An 18,035-nucleotide genomic window follows, 5' to 3' on the forward strand; every position below is an offset into this window, starting at 1 on the left:
TTTTTGTGGATAAGAAGAAATGGTTTGTTGTGTTGACCTAAAATGCGAGAGTATTTTTTATTTTCTTTCTTTCCAACCTTGTGTATACGCAGATTTACATTTGTATTACCTTCCTCATTGCTCCCACTCTGGTCCTCAACTCATGTTGCAAACAAGATTTCTACATTGTGCAGAGGGAGTGCATGGGACATCTTCTGCCCCCTCAATGCTACTGTAGAATAGCAGCTGGAAGGGAAGGGGGTAGGATGGGGAAATCAACCAGACTTTCCCCCCCCCCCAATTAATCCACAGCTGGAGATGTATATATTTATTTATTTAAGAACATGAGCTGATTTTAGCTTTTTTTTTCTGTCTCTTTCTCTAGAGTGCAAAGTTGAAACTTGCCAAGGAACTGTCAGACATCGTGGTTTACTGCAAGAGTGTTCACTTCCAAGGTTTTGAATACGCACTTAAGAACCAATCCTTCTACGAGATGTCCTCCTTAACCGAGAGCAAGGCTCTGAAGCTGGCACAGGAGACAGGTGAGAGGTTTTATTGAATATTTGTTATTTTAGCTCTTGTTTAGTTTTGTATTTACTTTATTGTCTGTAATAACATGGGCCTTGTATCTTCTCTTATCCAAACTAACTGAAACAAATTGCAAATTCTTAGATGATTTGGGAGGAAAATTGCAGATTAAACACATGCTTATAGACTTTATAATTCACTACTAAACCATGGCACACAATAAAAATGTCCTGGGCATGTTATAATGCACCTGTCTCCTCCCCGGGATTTGTAATATATGAAGTCTGCTAAAGCACATTCTAGCAGTGATGGCTCAGATTTGTATTCCAGCTCCTATCATGCCCATCTGGCCATATGCACCAAAGATTACCATCATTATCATATCATATTGCTGACTTTTGCGATTTTCATATTTTCTACCTTGCATTTAACACTATTGAAGAGCGTGTTGTCAATAACTTCCCCCAAAAGATCCACATTTCAGAGCCAAACTCTGCTTGGCATCCAATAAATATGTTATTCACCATAGCCTTTATATGTTAGTAAATAACCCCCCCCCCCCCCCCCCCCCCGATCCTGGTGTTGTGTTACTGGATTACTGTGTGTATGTGCTCTAATGGGACTTCAGGTTGGCCAGACTGGTTATTCCTTTATTCAAACCTTTTGAATCGGGAAATTAATTAATTAGGGGTTGATTAACGTTGTTTTCATACAAGCATTTTTTTTCACGTGTCGTCTAAGGTACTGGTTTTATTCGGCACAATAGCAGACAGCTGAGCCGAATTTATCCAGATGGCAGGCGGACAGACTCTTCCAACTACAGTGCCGTGGACATGTGGAACGCAGGGTGCCAAATAGGTAAGTACATTTGTACTAGAAGTGGGGCTATTACTATGGAAACCAGTGAAACCAGCAGGTACCTTCCTTTGGTAACCCCTCCCCTTTAACATTTTGGAGCACTTTTTAAAACCGAGCACTTTGATAAATCTCCCCTAATGTCTTTCTACCTGAGGATTATGGGAAGAACACGCTCCTGTTATATTGGTTAATTCCCCAATTTACTGGGTGATTCGTCTTGCCGGGATTCCTTTTCTTAAATATTCCTCTTTGCAAGCTTCACTCTCCGACTCCCACTGCTGCCATGTAATTGTGCCTGGAATCTTAGAGAGAGCAGCCAACATTTTCTCAGGTTTATTGAAACAGCCGGCAGCATTACTGTGCTTGGTGCCAAAATTGGATTCGTTTCCCATAGAATAACAAAAAATAAATCTGATATTAAATTCTGTCTGTGCGTTTGGGATGTTTTCCTTTACATTTCTTTAAATCTGAGATCACACGCTGGATTGTAAATGAATCTTTTATTCTTTTTATTCGGTTATGTATCATTTACCCATGTCACGCAGAGCGCAGTTTCACGATGTATTGTTTGTTTATTCAGTGGCTTTAAATTTCCAAACCCCCGGAGCAGAGATGGACGTGTACCAGGGTCTGTTCCAGCAGAACGGTTTCTGCGGGTATGTCCTTAAGCCAGAGTTCCTGCGGCAGTCGACGTCGACGTTTAACCCCAAATCAATTCAAGAAGGAGAATGGTGGACGCCCAAAAAGCTACAAATTAAGGTTACGTATTGATCAGCATCATTGTGACAGGTTTAATATGTGGATAAAGAAGCTGCCGTGTTTTTGTCATTATTTTGTAGTAAATGTGTCTCTATCTTTCTATGTATCTTCCTAGCTATCCTGCTCTGTGTTTTTATCATTTTGTTGCTCTCTTACTATATATTTCATTATATCGCATGCCTGCAGTATATCAATGCTTTGCTAGGTTTCCTTCAGTATGTTTCTCTAAGTCTCCCTGGCTTCCACTTAGTATGGAGGGACTCTCACTTTATACATGTAGCTTTGAAGAATGAATGTCTTGCATGAATATTCCTTAGAGTTATTATAAAATTGGTTTAATATAATTCTCCAGGAAAACAGAAAGGGAACATGTCATGGTGAAGATTAACGAGATTATTTCAGACTATGGTTGAATGACGTAATTATCCATTCTATATTAAATGGTTTCTTTGCGCCTGTCGTCATCCTTTAGGTGATTTCCGGACAGCAGCTGCCCAAAGTGAACCAAAGGAAAAGCTCTATAGTGGATCCAACGGTGACCGTAGAAATCCACGGAGTGGCCCGCGATCATGACAAAAAGCATACCAAAGTCATCAATAACAACGGTAAGGATAGATTTGGGTCAAATTTACCTCCTGCTCCCTTTTAGAGGGGCAGTGACGCATATCAGGTTGCTCATAAAGACACTGATGCAGCTTATTGTTTTGCGTTTGTCATCTTTTTCAGGTTTTAACCCTGTGTGGAACGAGCAGTTTGAGTTTGATATAGATGTACCTGCCCTGGTGCTGGTTAGATTTTTGGTGGAAGACTACGATGCTGCCACGCGTAATGACTTTATTGGGCAATTCACCGTTCCATTGACAAGTTTACAATTAGGTAAAATTATTTCTCCTTAATTTTCCTGGAAAACAGACTCTGTTTTGCAATTTTCTGCAGAGTATTCTTTCATTGTATGCATCTCTGTGTCGTCTCAACCTAAATGTATTAACAAGAGAAGTGGAATCTGCTTGTGTTTATATAGCGCCAGCAAATTCTGTAGCGCTGTACAAGGGGTGGACTAACAGACACGTAAGTGTAACCAGAAATATAAAAAATCACAGTGAGTGCCTGGGATTTTTTCTATTTGCATATATTCTTTGGGGTTCTTTGCTGACCTATGCTTAGTAGCACCCTGTGTTTAATTGTTGTGACTGAGTGCGACCCTATACTTTTTTTCTATTACGTAATTGTAACCAGATAAATGGACGCACAGGAACAGAAGGGTCGAGGGCCCTGCTCAATGAGCTTACATGCTAGAGGAAGTGGGGTATAGTGACATAAAGTGTATAAATAGGGGTAATGAAATATGTTGCTAGATAAGTAATCACTATATATAGGGTGAGGTAGAGGCAAAAAATGCCTACACAATTCAAAATCTAAACAAGGAAAAAATTAGACCTGTGCTGCAGATACTCCACACTGAAGTCCCAGCAGTGTATATACAACCAAAAAACAAACATGAGTCCTGCGCATCCAGTATAGGTGTGCACACCCAGGTGCTACCACAATTTTGAGGACAAGGTTAAAGCAGCAAACGTTTCGAGCAGCAGCCCTTTCTCAATGCTACTGAGAAAGGGCTGCTGCTTGAAACGTTTGCTGCTTTAACTTTGTCCTCAAATAAATTGTGCTAGCACCTGGGTGTACACACCTATACTGGATGCGCAGGACTCATGTTTGTTTTTTGGTTAGATATGTATCACTGAGAACTTTGGTTATTTTTGACAGTTACAGGAGAGGAGTCATGGGGGGGGGAGGGCGGGAATAAAAACTTGCTAACAGTTTAAATGATATACTTTCCTGAAGACGTGTGTTTTCAAAGATTCTATTTTGTCTTGTGAATAAAGCTGCCGAATGTGCATTATGGGAGTACGTAGCTCATTTTTTTTGTTACGTACATACAGTGTGCTATTTGTGTCTAACACATTAATCCAATTATATTCCTTCTTTTTTCTCCACAAGGCTATCGCCACATCCATCTTCTCAGCAAGAGTGGAGACCCCTATCCATCAGCCACATTGTTTATACACACCGTCCTCAAAGAAAGCAAAGACTGAACGACATACCCCTGACTTTTACAACTTGATTTAAAAAAAAAATGTTATTGACATTTTAAGGTCAAAGTTGAAACAACTGTTAAATTTTAATTTTCATTTTTTTTTAAGTATTTTCCTACCAAAAGAGTAGGAATGTATTTTATTTTTTTATTCTGTTTTTAATGTTATCTTATTGAACCTAGTGTGGCCGTGTCTTGTTACCGGTAGTCAGACCTGGGTGCTGTTTTTATTTAAAAGAAGCCAAGTGTAATATAGTTTACAAACCTTATATCCTTGTTGATCCTGCTAGTCTGTGTAATAAGAGATCAGACTGAGATGCATTTAACGTGGCAGGGTGTGCAATATACTGCATGTGCCTTACACAGTCCCATACAAAGGGTTTCTGTACATGTACATTTATTTTAACTCTTTTACAAAGCAGATCTAAAGTACCTGGTAGAATAGATGTTAGTTAGATTAAAAGAGACTTACAAAGAGATGGAAGCTCTGAGCATGTTCTACTGTAGAGCTGGGGTGTCCTGTCTTGACCCAACAGTTGCCATGGACCTACATTTTCTGTAATGATATGAAAAATATACGCAAAGCGTCTCGTGTAGGGCCAAACAAATTGCCCTCAGAGACAGCGTCTTCATTTTTTCACCATCATATTGGACCACAAACCCATCCCTCCCAACAAATAAAGATTTCAGGTTTGGACAGAAAGGTTGGTCCATTGGGGTGGGTGAGGTCATGATTAAATGATGAAATGAGCCTGACCAAAAATGGGTGAGTCAGTCTGGCGTGAATGCACACTTGGCGGACACTAAGTTTGTCTGGCTGGTCCAACTAAGGGATGCCCAATCTAATTATGGAAACCGTTCCTTGGTGTCCTCAGGTAGTTGGACACCAGGGAACAAACCAGTGACTGTTGGGAGGCATGCACACACACTAAAGGTGTAATACACAGCTGATATTGGTTTCTCTGTTTGCGATGCTCTTATAAAAAGATGTTAGGTCCTTTTCTGATCTTACAAACCACGGTTTTCAGCCTAGTGGACAATTTATAAACGTACTCTGGATGATGGTTAAGGGTAAAATATATTACTTTCTGTCAAAGAATTTCTTTTTTTTCTTTTCATAATTCTTGAATCTAGAGAAATAAGCTAATTTTGGAATGAATGGATCCGTTTAGAAAGTAATGATAAACGTATCAAATTTGGGCCAGAACAGACATTACACGGCCTAATATATGCAATATGAGTTTCCATGGCAACACCATATATTGGTACTTCAGGAAGAGTTACAAAACCCTGACCCCCTCTCCTTTACCTCACTTTCTATCTATTGCCCACCAAGTAGATTTGCTTTATTTTGTTAGAGCATCAGCAATAATAGGAATAATAGATTTCATGTCCTTGCACCTTAATGGGCACACAGTTGATAATTAAAGTCTAGAAATTAGAAATTGGTCCTAAAGGCACTGGTTACCATACCCTAACAATATACACCACATAATCCTCTCTTAACTAGTACAGAAAGGAACAAAACACGCTGCTTTGCCATTCGCTGTAAGGAGGCTAACACCGACTTCTCACGCCTTCCCTTATCCGAGTGGTTTCTAAATAACTGACAGTGAAAGTCAATATACTAGAAAGCTTATGTCCTGATAAGCTGCCTGCTGGGATGCCGTTACTGCTATCCCACATATTAATTTATGAAGAAGAGGGCTATTTTTTGTTTTGTTTATGTAATGCTTTCAAAAATTAGTGGCCTTTCAAAGCTGTTTAGCCAACGTTTGTTGATAATTGTCTTTTGTACCTTGTTTTCTTATACACTGAATTTTAAATGTATTTTTAACTTGTCGGGGAAGGTTCATATCTTTGGTGAAATGTAAGATTGTTGGGGTATCCTATCACAAGTCGTAGCATATAAATTAGAGCGTAAAACAGGTGTAAACATCAAAAACGTTCATAAACCTGGAAAGGGAACTGTAAATCCTAGATAATAGTTTATAGTTGTTAAATAGATTTTTCCAGTTTAAATTTAAAGTTTACAATACTCAGTACAACTGCTCACAATTGATTCGAACACCGTGGCTACATTTATTATAGTTTGCGCAGTAACTGTGCTTTTTTTTAAATTCAGTTTTATATTTTTTTTTCAATGATTCATTTGGAGAAGAAAATAATTTACAGTGAAGGTTTAGATGCCCTTATGAGAGAAAGGGACACATTGTCAATCCACTCCTATGGTTTATTTATGAAATGTTCTCTGATACATGTAGTATGATTTGCAGGTAAACATTTGTTCAGATTTCAACATTTTACTTGTTTTGTTTTTTTACGGAATTACACTTTTAAAAAATGAAAACGCCTACTGTGAAATGTGAACACAATAATCCTTGTATTCATTTTGAAAAAAGGACCTTAAGGAAGCTGCAGGGACTATATAACGCGTTCTCACTGAACTTGGTTTTTACGTCAATGCGCCGTTCGGCTCTAGACCTAGGCAAAGCCTCTGACAGGGATGTATAGCCCTATCCGTTCAAATGGTGCCTCTCCTAAATATTAGATAAGTGTTTTCTTTAGAAATACTAGCCTCTAAATAGGGGGTGTCATTGTTACCCGTTCATATTGTATCCTAGAAAATCTGCTGTAAAATAATAATAACCAAGCCTACAAATGTTTTTTTAAAAATCCTTATATTTTGTGTTTTCAGAACCAATTCACTTATTGTATTAGGTGTGGACTTAAAGGGAATTTACCATCAATAAAAATCAATCTCTCACTGCCGAATGGTTTTGTTTTGATTTTTCCATGTTGTTTGTAAATGTTTACTGTTTCATTCTTTTTTTTAAAGCATTCTAATACCCCTCCCTGCCGAACGCTTTCTGAGATATCACACATCATGTTGGATTCAGAATATTGGCTGGTGATTTTAATGTAGCGTTTGTGTGTACATTGCTGTACAGTACGATCCAAGGTCGTCTTAATACTTGATTGGATATATCACCCAAATCAGCAGCATGGGAGGATTTTTTTAAAATTAAATAATTCATTTTCTTTTTCTTTAAAATAGACAAATGTGAAGTAGACATCACAGCAATATTGCAGTCCAATGTAAATATGTGCATTAAATGTTCTATTTACCTAAAGTTTAGATCTGTGTCTCTTTTCTGAGGACTGTTATTTCTCTCAGTACCAATTGCATAGTCCCACGTGAAACAGGGGCGCTAGGCATGCTGTAGGATGCTGCTCCCAGCCATTTTTGCACGTTAAGTAAGCCATACAAAACGGTATGAATAAGTAAGCCATTTTATTTTTGTTTTCAGGCAAAATAACTTGAACTATTGTGTAACTTTATATATATATATATTTTGTGGCACTGGTAAGCGCCCTAACAGTTTGTGGTAATTGGATCCAGAGAGACAATTTCACAACAAAATTTGTATGGTTCAAAGCACGGCCTTTTTATAAACGAGATCATTCTAAGTGAAATACTTTTACCTGGAATTAAACAACATTGCAATTATTAATCTCAAATAGTTTGTGATTTTTCTTGGTTATTCAAGAAAGACCTGTTTAAGGATGGGTGCTACATTAACAGGGTAACTGCATAATTCATATGTATTGGTTTATCAAAAGCCAGGCTTCAAAAACCAGGTCTATTCAATAAGACTTCATAATGGACATTCTTTGTCTCTATTCCATTGAGACCTCTAGTGGTTGGTTAAAATATGCCAGGTAATTTCAATTTGCACTTTATTATCCTATTCTGCATACATGCATACAGGCAGCTATATCCTTGCAATATATTTGTACTGTGATTTATTTATAACTTGCACTTTTAATATAAACAGATGTTACGGTAAGTTATCTAATTAATCGGAAAACTTACAGATGTATCCGAATCCAGTTCAGGGGTTTGTATAAGCTGAAATAATGTGCATTGGACAAATTATTATAGGTGGGGCAGAATGCATAAGATGCTAAAATCTATATTAAACTGCTGTTATATGTATGCGGTGTCTCCAATTCTCCTCTTACATTGTATTTTGTGTAGTTTAACCCCTTAAGGACACATGACATGTGTGGCATGTCAAGATTCCCTTTTATTCCAGAAGTTTGGTCCTTTAAATTTGAGTTTAGATTTAAAAAAAAAAAAATAGGGGTGGGTACCAACCTCTAGTTCCTAATGAGAATGTTCTTACTGTAATTTTCCTTTATATGTGTGAGATTCTTTTTATTTTACAATTCTGTAGAACTAATAATGGGGTTAATCTTTAGTCCAGAATCATGTAGACTTAGGCCAAATGTTTGCACACATTACACCAACATAGTTAGATTGGGGAAATAATGACTTACATTGCAGAAATATCTCCATTCTCGAAACCGTCTCAATTTAGCAAACATCCCGGCTCATGAAGTTCAAGTAAAAATCCGTATGCAAATGAATTTAACCCCTGAAGGACACACGACGTGTGACATGTCATGATTCCCTTTTATTCCAGATGTTTGGTCCTTAAGGAGTTAAACAAGTCTGATAAACTGGAAAAGAGTGCATTTTTTTTTTTGGTTTTTTTAACTAAGGAATTGATAGGTATCAGTTTACACCAGTTTTTTTTTTTTTTTTTTACATTACAACGGTTTCATTAGTTTCTACATTTAAACACGGAGTATCCCTCTCTTCAATGTGCCTTTTATATAAAGTGATGACTTGGCACTCTATTGCTAAATTTACTGTGAATTAAACCCTCCCAGCAACGCACACATATGTAGTAATTGTAACATAATATCATTTAGTAAAAATCTAAATTTGGGGGATGGAGGGAGTTTTTCTTACTATATTTATACAGCCTGTTCTACAATATAGAAGCCAATGCCCGCAGGAGATTGTGTCTATTCTCATATTCTCTCACTACAGAGTACCAAATAAACCGAAGTATCAAGTCTGGTCGCTGTGTCTTATTAACGCTGTATCAGTATGTTTTGCTGTACATAACATGTTTAGCTGGGGTTACAGTGCTTTATTAGTTACTATGTATTCACATCATGCCCGCCCGCCAGCCAAGTTTACTTCCTAAATGTTTGATGTATCGTTTAATAATCTTAATTTTATTCTACAATTTATTAAGAGTTTATAAAATGGGAAAACCGGTTGCCTGAAGGCGGGCTTTGAGGCGGACCCTCGGGAACCCAGACCTGGAGCTGTGTAATATTTCTGATGGTAGCCCTGTAGCAAGATACTGATATACTATTTAGCTACTCATTCACGATTAGCTCTCAGCACACAGTGTGCACAGGGTTAAAGCGGGATACTGAATCTTAATTACCTTTGTACCTGGCAATATGATTTATCTGAATTAGTAATATGGAGCCAAATAGTAGCTGGCATGTTTGAGAAGCAAAAGTCATTACAAATTAAAATCAGAATGTGAGTCACAGGCCAAGTCATGCAGAGTGGAGCTTCACAACTTTTCTACTAGCCATTGCCGTCTCGGTTCTCAGTTACAGAGTGACTGAGCACTTTAAAGAAGATGATTGACACTGGACAGCTGAGCTTACACTATGCAATGTGCTGTAGGACATTATTAAAATATTAGTGACGGGGTGCACAGTAGTGTCAAAAATGTCTGTCATTTCCCCTCATTTTATACACATACAGTGGAACCTCGGAACTCGAACGGTCCCGTTCCTGAACAATTCGGAAGTCAAATAAATTTTTTTAGTAAAAAATGGCTCTGTACCCGAACATACAACAAAGAGCCAAATGTCTCGATACGCAAACGATCTTCGGTACCCGAACATACAACAAAGAGCCTTGTCTCATTTTCAAGTCAGACAATTATTATAAATAATTGTAAAAATGGCCAATGGCCAACAGTAAATTTGAGGGCAGGAACCATTCAAATAAATGCTTACTATTAAAGTGATCTCTGCATTTTAATGCATACATATAAATGTAAAATGCTGTAATTTTGGGGGTCTGGAACAGATGAATCAATTTTACATGAATTCTTATGGGAAATGTTGATTCGGTTCTCAAACACTTCGGTACTCGAACAGCCTTCGGGAACAGATTAAATTTGAGTTCCGAGATTCCACCATGTGTATGTGTGTGTGTGTGTATATATATGTATATATATATATATATGTATAAGTATTTATGCAGTGTATAATCATGTACTGTAACTAAACCCTTGTGATTGTTGCCTATGTCAAGTTTTTGTTTAGTGAATAAGTGAGAGCACAGGATATTTGATTGTTAAGGACGTTGATTCTTTCTTACCTGCCCGGGGCACATTTTCCACTAAGTTGGCTGGCAGCAATCCTAGGATCCATGGCTTCGGCCTGGCGTCTCTGGTCCATCCACTGACAGGGCACACGTTCAGCCACTCCATCTATTCAGGACGGCAGCCACCATTTGGGAAACCATGACCATGACTATGGTGGGCAGAGGGTAGGGTGGTGAAAGGATGATAATGGGGGGGCACTCATGTGACATTCTAGCCCTTTAAATTCCACTCACTTTCTCCAGTGATTGCTCAGGTGTTCTGTATAGTAGTCTCCCAGTACAATCCTTGTCTCTATTAGTGTATATTAGTGTTGTAGCAGACTCCATTCCCTTATGTTCGTTTGTCCGTACCCCCTTGTTCGTCTCCCAAATGACTGGTGTGTGGCCTCCTGGCTATGCCCCAGTGAACACCGACCTCCCATGGCTGTTAACTACACAAATTAATAGTTTAACACCTCCACTTGAGTGCTTTCACTTGATGCCATTCGTATATTTGTATATGGCAGCCATTTTGTCTCCCGAACGCAGGCAGCCGTACCTAGTTGTCGAACGCCTGGAACTGTTTTCAGCCGCGTGTCTCTAAAAACTCAGGCAAAAATGGTACTAGTATCCGTCCCACTTCCCGACCTACCGAACAGGGGGAGCATCCTTCCGTATTTGCACAGGAATCCCTCGAAAGCCGACCAGCCACCCTGCCCACTTTTTAGGAACTGTTTTGGGCTATAACCTCGTGGCCGGTCGGTCAAAACTTTGTTTGAACGTAACTTTCGTTTTACCGAACCTATCAGAGCGCTTTTTGGATATTGCGCTCAGATTGGGCTATTTGGGAATATGATTTTTGTAGGGTTCCTGTACTGTTTTCATGTATTTTTTGGATATGTTACAAGTATATGTAAGAAGTTGTATTTGAGAGATAATTGAGTTATTCTAATTTGAGCTCAATTATCTCTTAAACACCAAGGCTCTTGGGAAAGAAACCCTTGTGTTTTTGACTTTGAAACCCGATGCTAGGGGCAATGCATAAAAGCCGTGTATGGCAAAATAAAGTCAGTTGTACTCCCAGCACTGTGTGTCGTCGAGTTGCTGGGGAGGAGGTGAGCTATTTACTTAGCAGTATCTTTTTCCTGATTCTGCTCTTGGTGATCCAGTGGAGGAAAGCCCCTGTTAGGACTAGGGCTCTGCTACAAGTGTGTGTGCTTGGTTGCCAGTATTTGGCTTTCTCTCGGACTTCGCTTCAGGCTGCCTGCCCAGACCTTCGGCCTGTCTTGTGCTCTGCTTCTCTGCCTTGCCAATTAGCCTTTCTAGCCCTCTCTTAATAAAGCATCCGTGCCTTCACATACCCACCAATACCCTGACAATACTTCCAGTATACCCTGTAGGTTGTGCTTGTGTTATGGTACTTTTTGCAGTAAACCAAAATGTTTAAATGTCTATCTGTTCCTGTCCAAATCAATAAAATAAATTGCGTATATACGCTGAAGTAATTAAGTCTGACACACAAGGTTCAGGTTAAAATAACTTCGAGAAAATTTATTGGCAAGTGATTAAAAAGCGGACACGCAGGTCCTTTTAAGAGACATTTTACGTCATCATTGCTTATTAGAATATCAGTAAATAAACATCATTAATTGGATTAATTGTCAAGTGTCGGGATTAGTGTCCACCTATCAATATTATTAATTGGCTCAAAAGACTAAGTGGTTAATCCCGTGTCCACCCACCAAGAGGTGGGATTGTTCTGGACACGGGTGGGGGACAAGGGGTCTTGAGCGTCATTTTACACGGTCGGTGATCTCAGGCCTCGTGGCCAGGTGCAAGGTCTCTTATGAATAGAACATTTCATTACTACTGTGTTCGCATGGCCTTCAAATTATACTTTGTTGCAAATCTAAGGAAAAGTCAGCAATTCCTGTGTTAATCATATCTTTATAGAAAATACAGTCTTTGTTCTATTGTATTAGATGTGCTGGGAAATTCTGTCATGTAAGGTGATTTTAAAATGAACAAGTTAGGTTATGAGGACAAAATGGAGGATTGAAGAAGTCAGGTTAGGGGGACAAAATGGAGGATTGTCACAGTATAAAGTTAAAATGGAGTTAGTGCAATAATTGAATACAAATACAATAAGGTTTTTTAAATAATCCCACATCAGTCCCCCCTATGAAATGTTAGATTCTAAGAGATAAAACTTTATTAAGTTAGTACCAGGAAGACGTGTTAACCCAAAGGCACAGAAACCCCGTGGCCGCTAGCTAGGTGTTAATGCAAAGTGCAAGGCTGTCCCTAGATCTGACCCTAATAGGCTAACTCATCCGTCAGTATGGCTCTCGAACACTTCACACCCAAGGGTATCCCATGGCAGCTAACCCACCACTTCTCCACATGGGGCCTTTACCATTCACTGACAGATGCTGTCCCTGAGCTAGTCCCTTCCTAGAATTCCTGCACTTTATCAACAAAAGGGATTGTTTGCAGCGGCAGACAGGGTGAGTTGATGTCTTGGAAATCTTGGTCATCAACTTCAAGATGGGCGAAAGTGGGTGCCGCTTGGTCAACAGTCTTCAGGAGGGATTTTCTCAGACATGGGAGAATACAACAAAAGAGAAGAGCAAAGAGAAAAAGAAAAATTAGTATAGCCATACCAATATGCATTAAAGCCTTTTGCCATCCCGTCATCCAGCCAAACCATCTTTCCCAGGGATCTTGTATCCCAGAATTCCTTTTCAACTCTATAGACAGGTCATTTAATTTTTCTATGGCTAATGTAACTTTACCATTAGGGCCTGTGTTTTCTGGGATATAGGTACAACATGTCAAGGTGTCGGGCAAAATTTTACAAACCCCTCCTTTTTCGGCTAAGATCATATCTAGGGCCATTCTATTCTGGAAAGCCATTTGGGATGTGGCCTGCAATTGTTCGGCCAATCCCTGGAGGGCGTCTCTGGTATAATTAACAAAACGCTGTTGATTATAATAAATGTAGTTTATCCAATTTAAATTCTTGTTTGTGGTAACTATGGCAAAAAGTGATTCAAATCCTGCAGCAACTTCATCTCTCGCTTTAAATTCATTGGGCACCCCCCTAGGCACCCCAATGGCATCAATATAAACATGAGGATCAAAACTTCCTTTTACTGGGGCGTTACGCTTAACCTTAGTGTGCCTGGACTCATGGGTGACGAGGTGTGTGTCAGAGATGATATGTATAGGCATAATAGCTTTAGCCAAAGTACACTCCCCCCACCATTCCTTGTCCATTCTGGATCTTAGCTGTAAATCCCCACACAACCAGTAGATATCCCCTAATGACCTGGTGTGAAACTGCAACAAGTTCATAGAGACACTCCTGTAGGTAGCACAATACCCCTTAGAGAAGTTACCCAAGAATTTACCAATTCCATCATAATTAGCATAACAAGTGTAATTACCTTTATACACGGTAATACCATCTGGGGGTTTGACATCCTTGGTTAGGAGAGGATACTCCTTTGTCCATGCAATACATATGGACCTGTTAAAATCATAGTGATAGGCAAAAAGGCTTAAAACACATTCCTCTATATCTACTGGCAGGATTAGAGGTACAGTACCCAGGTGAGGCCGGGCACCACCACACACATAGCATGCAGTCTTATTATGCTTATTAGCATTATATTTCATCCATTCTAACCATAAATTTACATCATTAAAACCTGTTTCAGCGGCCATGGTATCTTCAAAGGTGGGGTTAGCAATGGCCATCATGTCTTGAAAGGTCTGGATGTGAGGTTTTAATGGGTTAGGGACCATATGGGTGGCCCCTTGCCACTCAGAAGAGTTGCACATATCTTTTAAGAAGAAATGCCCTAATTTACGGTAGGAACCCTTTTTCCAATATATAGTTACATAGTTAGATAGCTGAAAAGAGACTTGCGTCCATCAAGTTCAGCCTTCCTCACACCTGTTTTTTGCTGTTGATCCAAAAGAGAAAAAAAAAAAAAAAAAAAAAAACCCCAGTTTGAAGCACAATTTTGCAACAAGCTAGGACAAAAAATTCCTTATTGACCCCAGAATGGCAGTCAGATTTATCCTTGAATCAAGCAGTTATTTCCCTACATTGAAAGATTATATCCTTGAATATTCTGTCTTTGCAAGTATGCATCTAGTAGCTGTTTGAACATCTGTATGGACTCTGATAAAACCACTTCTTCAGGCAGAGAATTCCACATCCTGATTGTTCTTACAGTAAAAAAACCTTTCCTTTGCCTTAGACGAAATCTTCTTTCTTCCAGTCTAAACGCATGGCCTCGTGTCCTATGTAAAGTCCGGTTTGTGAATACATTCCCATCACATACTGGTCTGCATCCGTTGGGCTTGGATGCTCAATGTTAAGGATTAATTTCATTGGTGTACCCCCCCCAGGCTTTCTCAAAGTCATTCTCTGGAGAAGGGATCTACCTTGATCATCTACTTTAGATAAGGCACTTTTTGGCTTGTAACCCCAGGCAGGCCCGGCATTCCATCCCGCCGCCCCCCAATGATTACAATTGTGCCCCCATTGCTTGTCAACTACACAAACATATGGATCTTTTGAATGAGGGATATCTCTGTAAATACTCTGGATTTGTGATGTGGGGAACGGGCATTCTACAATATCACAATAGTCAAAGGTGTAAGTAGCCACATGGGTGCATGATGAATTGTACCAGAAGGTATACCCACTAATATCTTTGGTGATGGCTACTTGTTGGGCCTTTATGAGGCTGATTAAGGAGAAGATGTGCCAGAGGTACATGCTTGTGCGGTATCTGCTTCCTCTGGGGCAGGAGATTTCTTGCAGTGGGAAGCGTGGATCCAATTTGGCCTACCGGCCAGTTTGACGGAAGTTGCGGTAATCAGGAGAACTTGGAATGGACCGTCAAATCTTGGTTCCAGGGTATTTTTCCGCACAAACTTCTTGACCAGAACCCAATCTCCGGGGAGCAGGTTATGGGCACCTGTATCCAATTCGGGATCTGGAATTGAAGAGAAAACTTGGGCATGTATTTTGTTTAAGGCACTTGCAAGTTCAGTTACATAATCTACTAAAACATCTGATTGGAGCTGTAACTGCTGCGGATAATAACAACCTAGTCTGGGTGCTGTCCCAAATAGAATCTCATATGGGGACAGTGAATGCTTCCCTCTAGGTGTGTGCCTAACACTAAATAAAGCTATTGACAGGCTTTCTGGCCAGGGCATCTTTGTTTCTTGTGACATTTTTAACATTCTGGCCTTTAGAGTGCCATTCATGCGCTCTACTTTACCACTACTTTGTGGGTGGTAAGGGGTGTGGAAGGCTAAGGTCACCCCTAGAGCAGTCCAAATTTCTTTAGTCACTGTTGCTGTAAAGGCTGGGCCTTGATCCCTTTCAATGACTTCTGGGAGTCCGAACCTACATACTATCTCTGTAAGTAGGCGTCTTGCGGTTGTTTTCGCAGTGATATTGGCCACTGGGTAGGCCTCTGGCCATCCTGAGAACATGTCCACTATGACTAGTGCATATTCATGGGGCCCACTCTTGGGCATCTGGATGTGGTCAATTTGAATTCGCTGGAAGGGGTACATGGGCTTTGCCAGGTGTTTTGCAGGCACCTTGATTGGTCTTCCTGGATTGCATTTTGCACAAATGACACAGGCCTTACAGAAGCTGCTGATCAATGTTGTGATTCCGGGTGCTTCATAATACTTCTGTATGAGGGCGGCCATTAATTCCTTTGACAAGTGTGCAGGCCCATGTGCCCATTGGACAACTGCTGGATATAAATTTTTGGGGAGACAGAATTTGAAGTTGTTGTAATATACTCCGTCCTTTTGGACAGCTCCTTTCTTTTTCCATTTCTGGATTTCTTCAGGAGTGACTGCAGCTTGCTGTTCTCGCAAAATTCGCAAATCAGTAGGAAGAGTTTGCAGAGCAAAAATAGGGACTTCTTCTTCTTCTTCTTGTCCGGACACGTCTTCATCCACTTCCTGCAAATCCCTGGCTGCTAGCTTAGCAGCCTGATCAGCCAAATGGTTGCCCATTGCTTCATCTGTATCCAACTTCCCATGGGCCTTTACCTTCAAGACGGCCACTTCTTTAGGGAGTAGGAGGGCATCCATTAGCTCCTTGATTGCAGTACTATGCTTGACTGGCGTACCGGCGGTGGTAAGAAATCCTCTTGTCTTCCAGATTAGGCCGAAGTCATGTGCCACGCCTAGAGCATATCTTGAATCTGTATAGATATTGGCACGTTTTCCTTCGGAAATTTTGCATGCTGAAGTCAGAGCCTGTAATTCAGCTTCTTGCGCAGACATTGCTGGTGGTAAGGATGATGATTTGATAACTTCATCTGTTGTGGTTACGGCATATCCTGTATGGTATCTTCCTTCTTCATCAGCATATCTTGAACCGTCCACAAACAGGGTAAAATCCGGATCTGGTAATGGATTCTCGTGCACGGTTGGTAGGTGCACTGTCTCCATTTTCATCTGTTCAAAACAGTCATGAGGTGTTTCGGGGTCATAATCATTCACTATGACCAGATCTTGAAATTCTTTTTCTAGGAAGTGGCGTGGCCATGCTTCCAGAAGGTCAGTTGTTGGGTATTTGACAATACCATTTTCCTGTAGCTGTTCTTCATCCATGGTGGCCCATAACTTTGCCATGGGCCCAAGATCATTCCATGACTTTGTCTTCAATTTGGTAACAGGAATATGTGGGATAGCAGTATCCCAATGGCGGTAGAGGTAGTTAAGTTGTTGAGGTAGTTGGACCAAGACCATGCTATTGCCTTCAGAGTCACAATAGAAATCTTGAGCAGTGAGCTTAACATCAGTCCAATGGTAGAGCTCATCTTCATAGCAAGGCTCGGGAGTAATGTCTGGTTTGTACCACATGGTACAGAAGGCGTGATCTGGGCCTTCACAGAGAGGCTTTTCACCTTCATAAAATGTCAAATGTGGATGCATGACTTTCTTGATACATCCACAAAGCAGGTAAATGTAGGTTTCATCTGTGATAAATCCATAATAGATACCCCCCTCAGGGAGTGGAAGAAGAGTGGATGGGTTAAGAACTTGACATCTTCGGATGGAAATGTTGTCAGGTAGAAGAAGATGGCACTGGAGGCGTAGGTGTCTGGCTGGAGACACGTGCTTGAGCTGGACTTGGTTGATGATGGCAGAAATGTCATGACTTGGTTGATGATGGCAGAAATGTCATGAGGGGCCAAAACAACCAGGGGGTGGCCAAGGACCAGGTCTGAGGTTCTTTCTATGAGCTCTCTTGCAGCAAAAACAGCCCTGAGACAGGAAGGAGTCCCTCTGGCCACAATGTCCAGTTGACATGAGAAATAACCAATAGGCCTCTGGCGGCCTCTTAAGTCATTAGTTCGGGTGAGAACTCCTGTTGCGTGGCCTTGTCTTTCAGAGACAAATAATTTGAAAGGTTTGGAGTAATCAGGTAGGCCCAAGGCAGGAGCAGAAGCAATGGCACGCTTGAGAGCATTGAAATTGTCCAGAGCTTCATTAGTTAAACAGAAAGGG

General features: G+C 40.3%; 1 protein-coding gene across 2 annotated transcripts in view; it reads left to right on the plus strand.

Annotated features, from left to right (window-relative positions):
- The window catches only part of PLCD1 (phospholipase C delta 1), a 70,797-nt gene extending 65,741 nt beyond the window's left edge, over positions 1–5,056 (plus strand). For both annotated transcript variants that reach the window (XM_063452729.1, XM_063452728.1), the window contains exons 10-15: positions 365–521; positions 1,249–1,365; positions 1,946–2,124; positions 2,597–2,729; positions 2,851–3,000; positions 4,123–5,056. In XM_063452729.1, coding sequence (XP_063308799.1) covers positions 365–521; positions 1,249–1,365; positions 1,946–2,124; positions 2,597–2,729; positions 2,851–3,000; positions 4,123–4,217 — 831 coding nt within the window. In that variant the 3' untranslated portion in view covers positions 4,218–5,056. The remainder of the gene's footprint in view (positions 1–364; positions 522–1,248; positions 1,366–1,945; positions 2,125–2,596; positions 2,730–2,850; positions 3,001–4,122) is intronic.
- The last annotated feature ends 12,979 nt before the right edge of the window (positions 5,057–18,035 follow it).

This window comes from Pelobates fuscus, chromosome 4 (genome assembly GCF_036172605.1).
Source record: "Pelobates fuscus isolate aPelFus1 chromosome 4, aPelFus1.pri, whole genome shotgun sequence".
Lineage (NCBI taxonomy): Eukaryota > Metazoa > Chordata > Amphibia > Anura > Pelobatidae > Pelobates > Pelobates fuscus.